The sequence below is a fragment of the Gymnogyps californianus genome, chromosome 17, assembly GCF_018139145.2.
Source record: "Gymnogyps californianus isolate 813 chromosome 17, ASM1813914v2, whole genome shotgun sequence".
In the NCBI taxonomy this organism is placed as follows: Eukaryota; Metazoa; Chordata; class Aves; order Accipitriformes; family Cathartidae; genus Gymnogyps; species Gymnogyps californianus.
This window is the reverse complement of record NC_059487.1, coordinates 4462786-4475186: the sequence shown is the minus strand read 5'-3', so window position 1 is coordinate 4475186 and position 12401 is coordinate 4462786. Positions and strand designations below refer to the sequence as shown.

At 58.5% G+C, this 12401-nt stretch overlaps 1 protein-coding gene across 1 annotated transcript; it reads left to right on the top strand.

Moving 5' to 3' along the window:
* The first annotated feature begins 3233 nt into the window (after positions 1 to 3233).
* SLC32A1 (solute carrier family 32 member 1) lies at positions 3234 to 5694 on the top strand. Its single transcript, XM_050907563.1, has 2 exons — positions 3234 to 3611; positions 4507 to 5694. Exons 1-2 carry the CDS (start codon positions 3234 to 3236, stop codon positions 5692 to 5694), a joined length of 1566 nt encoding a protein of 521 aa, XP_050763520.1.
* Positions 5695 to 12401: the final 6707 nt, after the last annotated feature.

Here is a 12401-nt window from a genome sequence, read left to right as displayed (position 1 = left end):
CAGGGTGCTGCCGGGGGTGGCTCCGAGGTGCGACCCACCCGCGGCGGGGGGACGCCGAGGGTGCGGGCTCAATTTCCCAGCGTTAGAACAGGGCGTGGGATTACCGAGGGGGCATAGAGGCACCCCCGGCACCCCCCACTCCCCAGCTCCTGTGTCCCTCGGACCCCCTGCAGCCCCTGAACTCCTCAGCATCCCCTGCATCCCCCTGGCATCCCCTGCATCCCCTGCACCCCCCAATTTCCTATTCGCCTCGGTGTCCGCCGAGGCTCGGCAGGCAGCCGGGGCTTTGCCGGGGGTGTTAGGGTGAGGGGTCCCTCGGGCAAGGAGGGGGCACTGCCGCATCCAGCAGCGGAAAGAAAAGATCCCCCGACCCCAGGGCATCCCTGCCCGGAGAAATGGTCCCAGTCCGCAGGCGGGGACAGAGGGGCCCACGGCCCACGCCGGGAGCCCCTGCCTCGGGGCACGCCTCTCCGCACCGGTGTGATAAGTCCACACCGGACTTATTTTCAAGCTCCCTGTGGTTTTTTGGGTTTTTTTTTTGTTTGGTTTGGTTTGGTTTTGTGTTGAGGTTGGGGGTTTTTTTGTTTGTTTTTTTTTTAATTTGATTTGGGGGGTTTTTTTTGTTTGTTTTATTATTTTTTTCCTAAGAGGGGTCTCCCGAGCCCGGCATATCCCTTACACGCCGGATGCTCAACGAGCAGCCGAAAGCCCGTCTCCTCCACCCTTGGCATGATGCCGGTAGCTGGAACCCCCTTACCCCTCCCGGCATCGAAGGGTGCTGGGGGCGGGGGGGTGTTGCGGCGCGGTGCCCCGGCGGGGCCGCACTGGGACTGCCCGGGGGCTGCGGCTGGGCCCCGCCGGCTCCCAGCAGGGGCAGGGCCGAGGTTTGGGGGTGCCGGGGCAGGGGAGGGGATGTGCTAGGGCTTTTTTAGGAAATATTCACGCACCAGACAGCGGTTTGGGTGAATTTTCGTTCCTTCCTCCCTGATGCCCCCTGCAGCCTCCAGAAACAAGTCCTCTTCACGTCTTCTTTCACAATGAACTTGTCTTAGGCTAAATTAAAAAAAAAAAAAAAGAAAGAAAAAAAACCCAAGACGAAATCGTTGAATTAACCCCCCGAGGTGTTCATCGTAGCAGTCGTTTTCCAGGAATATAAAGAGGCGAAACGGCGGCTGCGGCAGCCGAGGGCAGCGGTGACGGCCCGAGCCCCCCGCGTCCTCCTCTGGTTGGTTTTCATTTTCCCCGGTTAAATCCCAGCCCGCCAGGACCCCGCCGCGGCCCCGGCTGCGGGCAGGACGCTGCGAAACCCGGGGCGAAAGCGTGCCCCGCTCGGCTTTCTCGACCTATTTGTGCACTGACATGTAATAATTCCTCCGCAAAGCCAAGGATGCGCTTCGCTTAGCCGCCTTCCTCCCGTCGCAGAGGAGCGGTGGCTATAAAAAAGCCCCTTTTTTGGGGGGCCGTCTGCCGCAGAACCCCCGCCGCACTGGGAGCCGGGAGCAGCAGCTGAGAGACCCCCTCAGGGGGTAAAGCCCTCACCGGGGATATATTTTGGGTTTTTTTTCCTGACGCGTTTCAGCCGCTTTGCACCCAGTTTCCTTTTGGATTCTGACAGGGAAAAAAAAAAAAAAAAAGAAGTGTTTAAGGGTTTTTTCCTAGGAGCCGGGGGGGTTTCGTTCCCCACCTCTACTCGGTGCCGCATCCCACCTGCAACCGCAGCCCGAGCGCTCCCTCCCCGCTCCCTCAACAACGACATTAGGAAATAATTTAGCGCTGGCTTTTCCGCCCATCGGTAGTAAAAAAATGTCCTTTTTTTACCTTCCAAAGCAGCAAACGAAACACAGATTCCCACCCCCCCTCCTTTCAAGGAACACCTATATTTTATGAAACAACGATTCAAACGATCCCCCGCAGCGGAGGGGACGTGCTCTCACACACACCGCCCCAAAATGCCAACGCTCCCCCTGCCACCCTGTACTTGTCTTTGTCACAGCACAGGACAGGGATTTCTCGTTGCCGTTGTTTGCTCACCTCGGAAATACTTTAAATAAAGAAAAAATCGTAAGGTTTTTAATTACAAATAAGTATAAACGTTTGGAAGCAAAACGAAAGTATCGTTTTGGTTTTTTTTTTAAAGAAAGGAGAATCTCTACATTAGATCGTGGGCACCAAGAGGAGAAATCTGCAGCCGAGCACCCCCGCAGGGTGCCGGTATCCCGCAGCTGCAGGGCGGTGCGGGTGCGGTTCCGCGGGGCAGAGGCGCTGCCGCCCGGCTGCGAGCCCCGGGCGGGAGCGGGAACCCGTTTCCCTCCCGTTTCGGAGCACACAGACCGTACCAGTCGTTACAGGCAGCTAAGCCCTTGGTCCCTGTGCGCGGGTTTCCACACACCGCTGTGCTCCGCAGCCACGGCAGATACGCTGCCCAAGCTGCCCCCGCTGCTGCCCCCAGCCTCCAAAGGGGCCGCACGTTTTTGGGGGGAGAAAAAAGAAAAAGGAGGGGGTGCGAGGAGGAAAATTCCGTTAAGAACCGCTCGAGAGCCGTTTGTCCGCCTCTTCAATGGGGCTCTTTTGTTTCGCCGTGGGGAAGGGGCTGGCGGCCGGGGGCCCGCGGCGCGGGTGTGGGGCAGGGCGGGCAGCGCAGGGGCTGCGGAGCCGGGGAGCGGGGGGGGGGTCCGCGCTGCGGCGCTGCTGGCGGGGCCCGGCGGGCGTGGGTGGGGCGGGGGGGGGGGGGGAAGAGGGGGGGGGAAGGCTGGGCTTGGCCGGGGAGGCTGGTACCTCCCCCAGAAATGCAGCAATTCTCTCCCCTCTCCCTCTTCTCTCCGCGAGGTGGGCGCACTGCGATGGAGACGCGGCGCGCTCTGCCAGGGGCTTGCGCTGCCCGTCTGGTGACAGCCGCCGGCTGCTGACAGTCCCCCCCGTCCCCTCCCGACTCGCCCCCCGATCCCGCCGCGGGGGCCGGCGGAGCGGCGCGGAGCAGGCGGCGGGGCGTGCGGGCCCGCACCTCCCCGCAGCGGTGTCATGCCCCTGGGCACCCCGGCGCGGAGCCGCTCGCACTGCGCTGGGACGCGGAGGTAGCGGCTCAGAGCAGCCCCCCGCTCCCCCCGCCCCCCGCAGCGGCCGCCGCCCCTCGCCGGGCGCCGAGGTCCCCGTCCGCCGCCCCGCCGCTCCCCCGCCCCGTCGGGTCTCTCCGTCCCCGAGGGTCCCCGAGCAGCGGAGCCGGCCAGCCAGCCGCCATGGCCACCCTCCTCCGCAGCAAGCTTTCCAACGTGGCCACCTCGGTGTCCAACAAGTCCCAGGCGAAGATGAGCGGCATGTTCGCGAGGATGGGCTTCCAGGCGGCCACCGACGAGGAGGCGGTGGGCTTCGCCCACTGCGACGACCTGGACATGGAGCATCGGCAGGGGCTGCAGATGGACATCCTCAAGTCCGACGGCGGCGAGGAGGGCGCCGAGCCGCCCCTGGAAGGGGACATCCACTACCAGCGGGACGGCACCGGCCCCCTGCCGCCCTCCGCCTCCAAGGAGGCGGGAGTCTGCTCGGAGCTCTCCGGGCAGGGCAAGCCCAAGATCACGGCCTGGGAGGCGGGCTGGAACGTCACCAACGCCATCCAGGTACGACCGCCGCCGCGCCGCCACCGCCGGGCACCGGGGAGCGCTCCCCGGCCCCGGCCCCGCTCCCCGCTCCCCGCTCCGCTCCCGGCCCCGCACCCGGCTCGCCGGTAGCCCCCGGGGTGATCGCAAACCCACTTCGGGGAAAAGGAGGAAAAAAACGGAAAAAAAGGGGAAAAAAAACGGAAAAAAAAAAAAAAGAGAAAGAAAAAATAGGAGACAGATAGAGAAAAAATAAGGGGAGAAAAAAGGAAAGAAAAACGAAAAAAGAAAAAAAAAGGAAAGGAAAAAACGCCAAGCCCGGATCTCTGCCTTGCCCCCCGCCCCCGGAATACGGCGCAGAGCCAGGGAGGGGCGCCGGGCCCCAAGCCCCCTCCCCGCGGGGCCGGGCTGGCCGGTGTCCCCGTGGGGCTGCCCCGGCACACGGGCCGGGGGGCGAGGGGGACCCCGGGGGGTGCCGGGGCCGCTGGTGGGGCTGCGCCGGGGTGGGCCCGGGCCGGCCCCTCCAGGGGTCCCGGCTCTGGGGGTCTTGGTGCACTGAGAGGGGCTGGGGACAGAGAAGGTAGAGACTGGGGAAAAGCCTGGGTGCCGAAACTGTGCTCGCTTGTTCTGGGTGCTCCGGGGTGAGATTATGCGGGTGTGCGTGAGTGTGCGGGTGTGATTGCGCGGGTGTGATTGTGGGGGGTGGTACGTGAGAGAGGAAGGGGGGGTGTAATCGTGTGTGGCTGTGATTGTGTGGCGTGACTGTGTGACCGATTGCGTGGGTGTGATGGTGTGCAAGCGAGACAGCGAGAGTGCATGTGACTGCGACTGTGCGACTGCGTGTGCCCGGGTATGGGCGCCTGCCTGGTCCCCTCCGTGAGACGAGCAACACGGTTTCCATTTTGTCTCTTTCTAGGGGATGTTTGTTCTGGGCCTGCCCTATGCCATCCTTCATGGTGGATACCTAGGACTCTTTTTAATAATTTTCGCTGCAGTGGTTTGCTGCTACACTGGGAAAATCCTTATTGCCTGTCTTTATGAAGAGAATGAGGACGGGGAGATAGTCAGGGTGAGAGACTCCTACGTGGACATAGCGAACGCGTGCTGCGCGCCTCGCTTCCCCACCCTTGGAGGCAGAATTGTGAACGTGGCTCAGATCATTGAACTGGTCATGACCTGCATCCTCTATGTGGTGGTCAGTGGGAACCTGATGTACAACAGCTTCCCCAACCTGCCCGTCTCCCAGAAGTCGTGGTCCATCATTGCCACGGCAGTGCTCCTGCCTTGTGCGTTCTTGAAGAACCTCAAGGCAGTCTCCAAATTCAGCTTGCTCTGCACGTTAGCCCACTTTGTGATCAACATCTTGGTGATCGCCTACTGCCTCTCCAGGGCACGCGACTGGGCCTGGGACAAAGTCAAGTTTTACATTGATGTAAAGAAGTTTCCCATCTCCATCGGCATCATTGTCTTCAGCTACACCTCTCAGATCTTTCTGCCTTCCTTGGAGGGGAACATGCAGAACCCCAAGGAGTTTCACTGCATGATGAACTGGACTCACATAGCAGCTTGCATCCTTAAGGGACTCTTTGCCTTGGTCGCCTATCTGACCTGGGCTGATGAGACCAAGGAAGTCATTACAGACAACTTGCCATCCACCATTAGGGCAGTAGTCAACATTTTCTTGGTGGCCAAAGCCTTGCTCTCGTACCCCTTGCCGTTCTTTGCGGCTGTGGAAGTCCTGGAGCGGTCCCTTTTCCAAGATGGAAACAGGGCGTTCTTCCCCAACTGCTACGGGGGTGATGGGCGGCTCAAATCCTGGGGACTCACCCTCAGATGTGCCCTGGTAGTCTTCACCCTGCTCATGGCTATCTATGTCCCGCATTTTGCCCTCTTGATGGGTCTTACTGGGAGCCTCACAGGCGCAGGGCTCTGTTTCCTGCTCCCCAGTCTTTTCCACCTCAAACTCTTGTGGAGGAAGCTCTTGTGGCACCATGTCTTCTTTGACGTCGCCATTTTCGTTATAGGTGGTATCTGCAGCGTCTCTGGGTTCATCCACTCTTTAGAAGGCCTCATAGAGGCCTTCAGAACCAACGCTGAAGACTAAGGAGGGGCCAGAGCCGGTTGCAGTAAGAGAATCGCATCGAACATCCGCATAGCCAAATAATTCTGCATCCCTTTAATGGAAAGAGTCATTATTTTCGTTACGTGCATCCAACAAATTCTATGTCATAGAATCTGCAAATTAAACGAAATAAGAAGAGATGAAAGTGTTTGCCCTGCTGTCTTTTTAAATAAGCTAAGAGTTCAATATATTTTTTTTTATTCAGAATTTTTGGAAGGAAATTATCCAGTGCCCCACCCCTATCTCCTCACTCGTTGCCTGAAGCTTGGCCCCCCGTGAATGACCTGTTGGGAAACAGTTGCAGTTTTCAATACTCCTTACAGATATGCAATTCAGTGTCTCAGGAGCTGAAACACAGGTGCCGATCCGATGGGATTGGGTTACTGCGCTCACAGACGGAAGCAAACCAGCCATGGGTGCTGGGAGCAGGGACCTTCGTTTTACACTGTGCGAGATGGATGTAGATGAGACCCAGATTGTACGACCAGCCCAACAAGTCCAAGCAGCAGCTGATGACCAGCGATGCCAGTTACCCGCAATGTTTACATTGTAGTCACATAGATGTCAGGACTGCTTAATTCTTCCATCCGAATTCACATCAAGAAATGGCTCTTCCCATCGATTACAATGTTTTGCCTCTGGTTGAAATTGCAGACCTGGAGTCCACTTCTTGGTGACTTTTGTTTTGTTTTAACGATTGTTATTTCTAAATTATGAAAAGTTAAAAAAAAAAGAAGAAAACATTGTTGGATTTGACGTCATTCAGGATACAGGACTACGACACAATTCATTCTGTGCAATCTACCAGATCCGTGGAGCTGTTTCCAATGTACGTGTGGTGTCATTGTGGTAAATAAGATGAAAAATGTATATCAGAAAAAAAAAAAATCTATCTTTAACATATAATGTGGTACATAAATATATCAAACAATAAAGAGAAAACATAGTCGATGAGGCTGGCCTCGTTCGTGGGGGGCTCGGAGGAGCTGGGCAGGGGCAGCGGGAAGTTCATCCTCCCCGCGCCCGCTTGCATTCGGGGGGTACCACACATCCTCGGTGGTAACGGAGGGGCAGGGCTGGGTTGTCACCGACAGTGGGATGAAGCTGTTTGCAAGAGGTAGGACACTTATATTTCGGGAAGGGGTCTTCCTACAGTTGTGTGGGGGGTTGTGTGTGTGTGTGTGCTGCTTTCACACCCCCCCCCCAGCTTTGCTTTACCCCGTAGTGCTCAGACTCCAGGGATGGATGGAGTTTGCAGATGTACCCCGGGATTTTTGTTCTTGTGAAGGAGGGGATAAAAACCTCTCGCAAACAAACAAATGCAGTGGAGGAGGGGGGGAAATAAACGAAATAAGGAGCTGGGGGTACCCCTTGGCTTGAACCAAACTCACTCCGCACCCGTGACTGAAAACACCTCGATTTACACTGATTTAAAAGCCGCAACGACTAATTCGTTGTTGTCCGCCCGCTGCCGCTGCACAGCGGGGATGAAGATGGGGGGGAACCCACCGGCAGTGCTCCCGCAGCCCGGGCACAGCAGAGGTCCCCGTGGGGCTCTTCTTATTGTCCCCAAATCATGTCGAGCCCTGGTAGGGGCTGGGGGTCCCCCCTTCTGCCCGGCCCGAGCTGGCGGAGTTGCCCCCGACGGCAGCGGGCAGCTCCGCAATGCGGTACCGGGGTGGAGGAGCGGGGAGGGGGGGGGGAAGGGGCTGCGGGCAGGAGGGGGGGGGGTGATGTCCCTTCCCGGAGAAAACAGCATTTCGAGCGTTTTCCCGAAAGGAAAGCGCAGGGGAGCTCTGGGGTTTATTCCGCGTGGGGACAGGGACGTGTGGCGCCGTGGGTGGGTGTGGGGGGCATCGTGGTGGGGCGCCTGCCCCCCGATTAGCCGCGTTTCCCCCCTTGCCGGCCCCCTTTCCTGGGGGTATCCAGCTGTGCCTCATCCCCATTCTCAACCTCATCCCCATCCTCATCACCTTCATCCTCATCCCCATCCCCACCCCTGTCTTCATCCCATCCTCATCATCTTCATCCTCATCCCCATCCCCACCCTTATCTTCACCCCCATCCTCACCCTCACCCCCATCCCCATCCCGGTGCAGGTGACCCGTGATTACCCGCCCCACCGGCAGGCACCGGCAGCCCAATCTGCCCTCACCCCCTGCCCGCCCCTCCCCGGCGCTGCCTGCGGGGCTGCCCCCCCTGCCCGCAGCCCGGGGCCTCGGCGGCGGCGCAGCGCCCTCGCCCGACGGCGCGGCACGGCCCGGGAGCCATCCCAGCCACCCGCCCGGGCTGCGGGGAGACAGCCCGGCCGGTGGAGCTCCTCCTTCGTGGGTGCCCGCTGCTTTTTCGTCTGCCGTGAGCTCTCTCTTCCAGCTCTTGTTTTCGCCCCAGGGTGCTGAGAAGGGACCAGCATGGGAGGAGATCCAGCCCATCTTCTCCCTGCCCTGTGTGGGGCTGAGATAACCCCTCGGATCCTGGGAGTAAGCGGAGAGCTGAGGAGCCCTGGCAGGTTAACACGCTCCTCTGCACATCTGTGGTTTGCATCTGCTTTGCACATGGTTGTTTTAGGGTCCTTTTCTCTCTGTGTTCCCCGTTTGGACTGCGGGAAGCAAACGGATGCAGCCAGGATAGCTGCCATGCCGCAGTGGTAGCGCAGCTTGCTCGCCTCTCCTTGCGGGCAGCTGCCTGTGTGTGGATGGGGGATGCTCACAGACTAACCTATCCCGTGTTTTTGTGTTTTTCAGGGGCCAAAGGTTCTCTGGTTCAGGGCACAGGATGACGGAAACCGTTTTATGAAGCTTTAACTTTGCAGAGGTTTTAAACCTGATTCAGCGCTTTTTTTCCCCCCTTGTGAACAGAAATGGCTCCTGCTTTGAGTGTGTTTGGGGATGTAAGATGATTTGTGCCTTTTTTGCGACAGTGTGGGGAAAGCCAGGGCAGCCGAGGGCTCCTTGCTCCTATCCCTCAGGGTGCAGAGCAGGGGAGCACGAGCAGAGAGTGCCCTCAGCCCCTGCAAGGGCACCTCAAATCCCCGAGTCCTGCCTGGGCACAGCCTGCCCAAGCCCCTGCTTCCCAGGGAGCGGAGATACCGCCTGGCTCCAGGGACTCTGCGAGGCATTTCTGCCTCCCCTCTGATGCCTGGCAGCAGGCTGCGTGGGTCCCAGGGATGACAGGGCATCTCAGCATCTGGCTCGCTGTAGTTTTCAGCTGTGGTAAAGCCAGCGATTATCCAGAGAGCCCCAGCGGGCTTTGTCTCGCCGGCAGTTCTGCTCAAGCGCTTTCCTCCGTGCTTCTGCCGGGTGCCGATGCACACTCGCGGCTGACGTGCGACGAGCTTGCGAAACGAGCCCGCTCAGCAAGCTGGAGCAATAAGCCGAGGCTTTGTCCTCTAAACTTGTCCGTGGCTGGAATGAGTGTGGCTGTTGGTGCAACCCTTGTGACTTGGGCTTTAAATACAGGCAGCCCCCTCCAGCCTGCCCCAGCAGACATTTTGATGCTGTGCTGATGCTAGTGAAAGCGTACGTGAACCCAGTGTTGTGGGAGATGTGCAGCCTTTAAAGCAGGGGATGCAGCTGAGTGAGCAAAATAAACCCCAAAATAGCAGCCGGTTTAACTTGGACAAAGCAGAAATCTTCTGAAAAGCCAGCACGATGGCAAAGTCTGATCTCTGTTCCAAACGGCTTTTGTCTGCAGCTTCGTAGCTTCTGGTCATGTGCTGCAGCAATCCTCTAAACCTTCTCATTCTGAAAACGAGACAAACAAAGGCCCTCTCTGCACTAGCAGGGAACGGATTTATTTCTCTCTCTGTGTCTTTACGGTTCCTCAAGTACAATAGGGACCTCTATTTGGGTTCGTTCCCCGAGACATGAGGGTAATATCAAATCTCTGTTATCCTCACGCACCCACATGGCTGTGCCACCCAACAAGACCGTCGGTGGGAGCTGAAGCGAGGCGAGGGCTGAGCCCGCTCCTCTCCGCGCGCTGCCGCTGGTGCTGGAGCTCACAGAGGGGCAGGTATGGCTCTGCCTTCTCCCCACGCACACGGAGCTGGAGACCTTGGCTGCGGTGGCAGCTGGCTGTCTTGGCCTCATGAACCTTGGATGCTCCAAATCACATATTCCAGATTGTTTCAGAAAATGCTCATTTTGATGGTGGCACCAATGTTCTCCATCATCTGATTTTATACATCTGTGTACCTGTGTGTGTATTCAAATCCCGCCTCAGCTCACCCTTTTGCTTTTGTAATGGCCTGCCCGTCCAGTGACCCTTTTTCTTTCTCCTCTCTGCTTTGGGATTTACAGGCCCAGCTGAGACGGGCATGTGCGGATGGTGAGAGGTCAGTAGCTTGACAAACGCTGGCGGAACTGTGCTGCCATTCATGTTTGTTCAGAGCTGTGGGACCTATCGACCAGCTACATCGTGGTCCACTCCCACAAGAGGGGCAGGCGCAAAAGGGCTTTTGAGGGTGAAAGAAACCTTCCTGCGTAACCAGAAAATGCCTCCTGCATATGAAGTTTGTATTTTGGGTGAGGAGCTGGAGTCTCCACTAGTGACCAGCAGTGACTCCTCCAGCACGCTCAACCATCAAACCGTTATCTGGGCACCCACCCACGCAGGGATGTAGTGACCACTGGTGCTGGGCACCTGCAGAGGGGAAGGGAGAGGAACAGGGAGAAAATGGGGGAGGGCATGAATGGAGGGCAGCAGATTTTGGCTCCAAGAGGGCTCCTCTGGGCTCAGTTCTGATGTGCCCGTGGGGCTCGGTCCTCATCGGCTGCTCAGGGGCTTGTTCCTGCATACGTGTGGCCCAGGACAGGGAGCGTGGAGCCAGAGGAGGGCCACGCAGGAGGCAGAAGTGGGGTTGTAGGACTGTCGCACCTGCAAAGTTCAAGCATGTAAAAGTCCCTGGATCTCCCACCCCGGCCACAGTGTTGCCAGGGGACAAGGCTCCACCTCGCCCAGCTCCTTCCTTGCTGGCAAGCTCCGTGGATTGCTGGTGGATCGGCAATGGGTCGTGTCCACATGCAGGAGGTCTTGCTGGTGTTTGGGAGGTGACCCATGCCTCATTACCTCTGCTAGGATCCGGCATGTGACCCGGCGCAGCCGCCGGCGAACAGAGCACTTTGTTCTGACCCTTTGCACTTCCCTGCCGGCAAGCTGCCCTCTAATCCGCCCCAAGGAGGGATTTTTCTCTCCCACCCCAGCTCCCCGTGCCTCGGTCCCCTTGGAGAGTGGTGGCAGGGTAATCATTTACTTCCTGCCACAAGCCACTCCTTCGGACTTTTCCTTCGACCTTCAGACTGAATTGCCAAAATAAAAACAACAGGAGGGAGAGCAGTACACGCTGCTTCCCGCAGCTGGAGTGTGGCAGTGCCCACCGGCCCTGCTGCCAGAGCCCAGGAGCCCGGCTCCCTGCGCCTCGCTCTCTGCAGGTAATGTCAATGTACTTTCTCTGGGATGATTCCCATTTTCCCTTCTCTTAATGAGTTCCTGAACTGCTTTGGGAGAAGCAGAGGTTTTTGTGAAGGTCTCGTCCCTTGCTGCCAGGGACCCGGCTGGCCCGTGGGAGAGCTGCTCCCCGGGGTCTGGCTGAGGGTCAGCAGCTGGAAGTGGAGGGGGTTTGAGTTCCAGCAGTGGGTTTGTTTGCCAGCTGTGGAGGAATCCAGAGAGGAGACGAGCAGCCTCCTTGCTCCCCCTGGAAATATTGTACTAGGTGGAAAGGTTTCTTGCATTAACTGTGCCTCCCCCAGGAAACTTCCATCACAAGGAACTTCCATCACCCTGCTTGTGTCCGCAGCCCCACATCAGCTCACTTCCCCGGATGAGCTCCCGTGGGGAGCAGCCACAAGTGCTTCTGGCCCTGGGTGATTTCAGGAGCTGGCAGATCAGCAGAGGTAGCTGGTGACTGACTGTGAGTGTCCCCATGTCCCTGAGCCACCTGCACAGGGAAAGGAGGATTGGGCTGCACTGGGCTTTTGCAGCCAGCACCAGAAGGGTGAGGTTTGCGCCAGAAATTTCAGGTCATTTTGGCTGTGGTCTCCCAGGCTGCGTCTCTGCAGCCAGGCTGTGGTGAAGCCCAGGGGTGCTGTGTCCGGCATCCCTCTAATGGGGCATCCCCGACCCCCTTGCTGGCGGGAGAGGGAGGGCTGTTCCTGCTCGGTGCCAGAGCAGGGGAACAGAGGTGGGCTCAGCAGATTTCAGCGCAGATCTGCTGCTCTTGCATAGGGGCTCACAGGTCCTGACAATGCCTTGAGCAGCACTTGGCCCAGTTTGGACTGGGCTGCCCACTGGATCCAGTATATATAGCTCTGCTGGAGACAATCTCTGGCTGTGCCAGCACCAGTTGCCTCCCAGGTTTTGCATGTGGATAAAAAGGGGTGAAAACATGCATCCCATGCAGTGGAGCTGGAGTCGGCAGCTCAGGGGAACGGGGATGGGATGGGGATGGAGCAAGGCAGAGGGGAGGCATTCCCAGGGACGCTTTGCCCACAAGCTTTCCTAACGAACCCAGTGCTGTGCCAGTGAGGGGCCTGGTTTCGGGCTCTTTGAGCCGTCTCCAAGCTGCTAAGCCCTGCTTAATCCGGCTGGGACACTGCCTCTCTGCCCTTGTCCCCGCCAGGCTGGTCACACTCGGGGCTTGAGCTGTGGGTGGTGGCCCTGAGTGCGCACCCTGTGTCAGACTGACTGCG

Coding starts and splice junctions, on each gene's coding strand:
- SLC32A1 (XM_050907563.1), top strand. CDS start 3,234: ATGGCCACCCTCCTCCGCAGCAAGCTTTCCAACGTGGCCACCTCGGTG. Junction 3,612..4,506: donor ACGTCACCAACGCCATCCAG/GTACGACCGCCG, acceptor GTCTCTTTCTAG/GGGATGTTTGTTCTGGGCCT.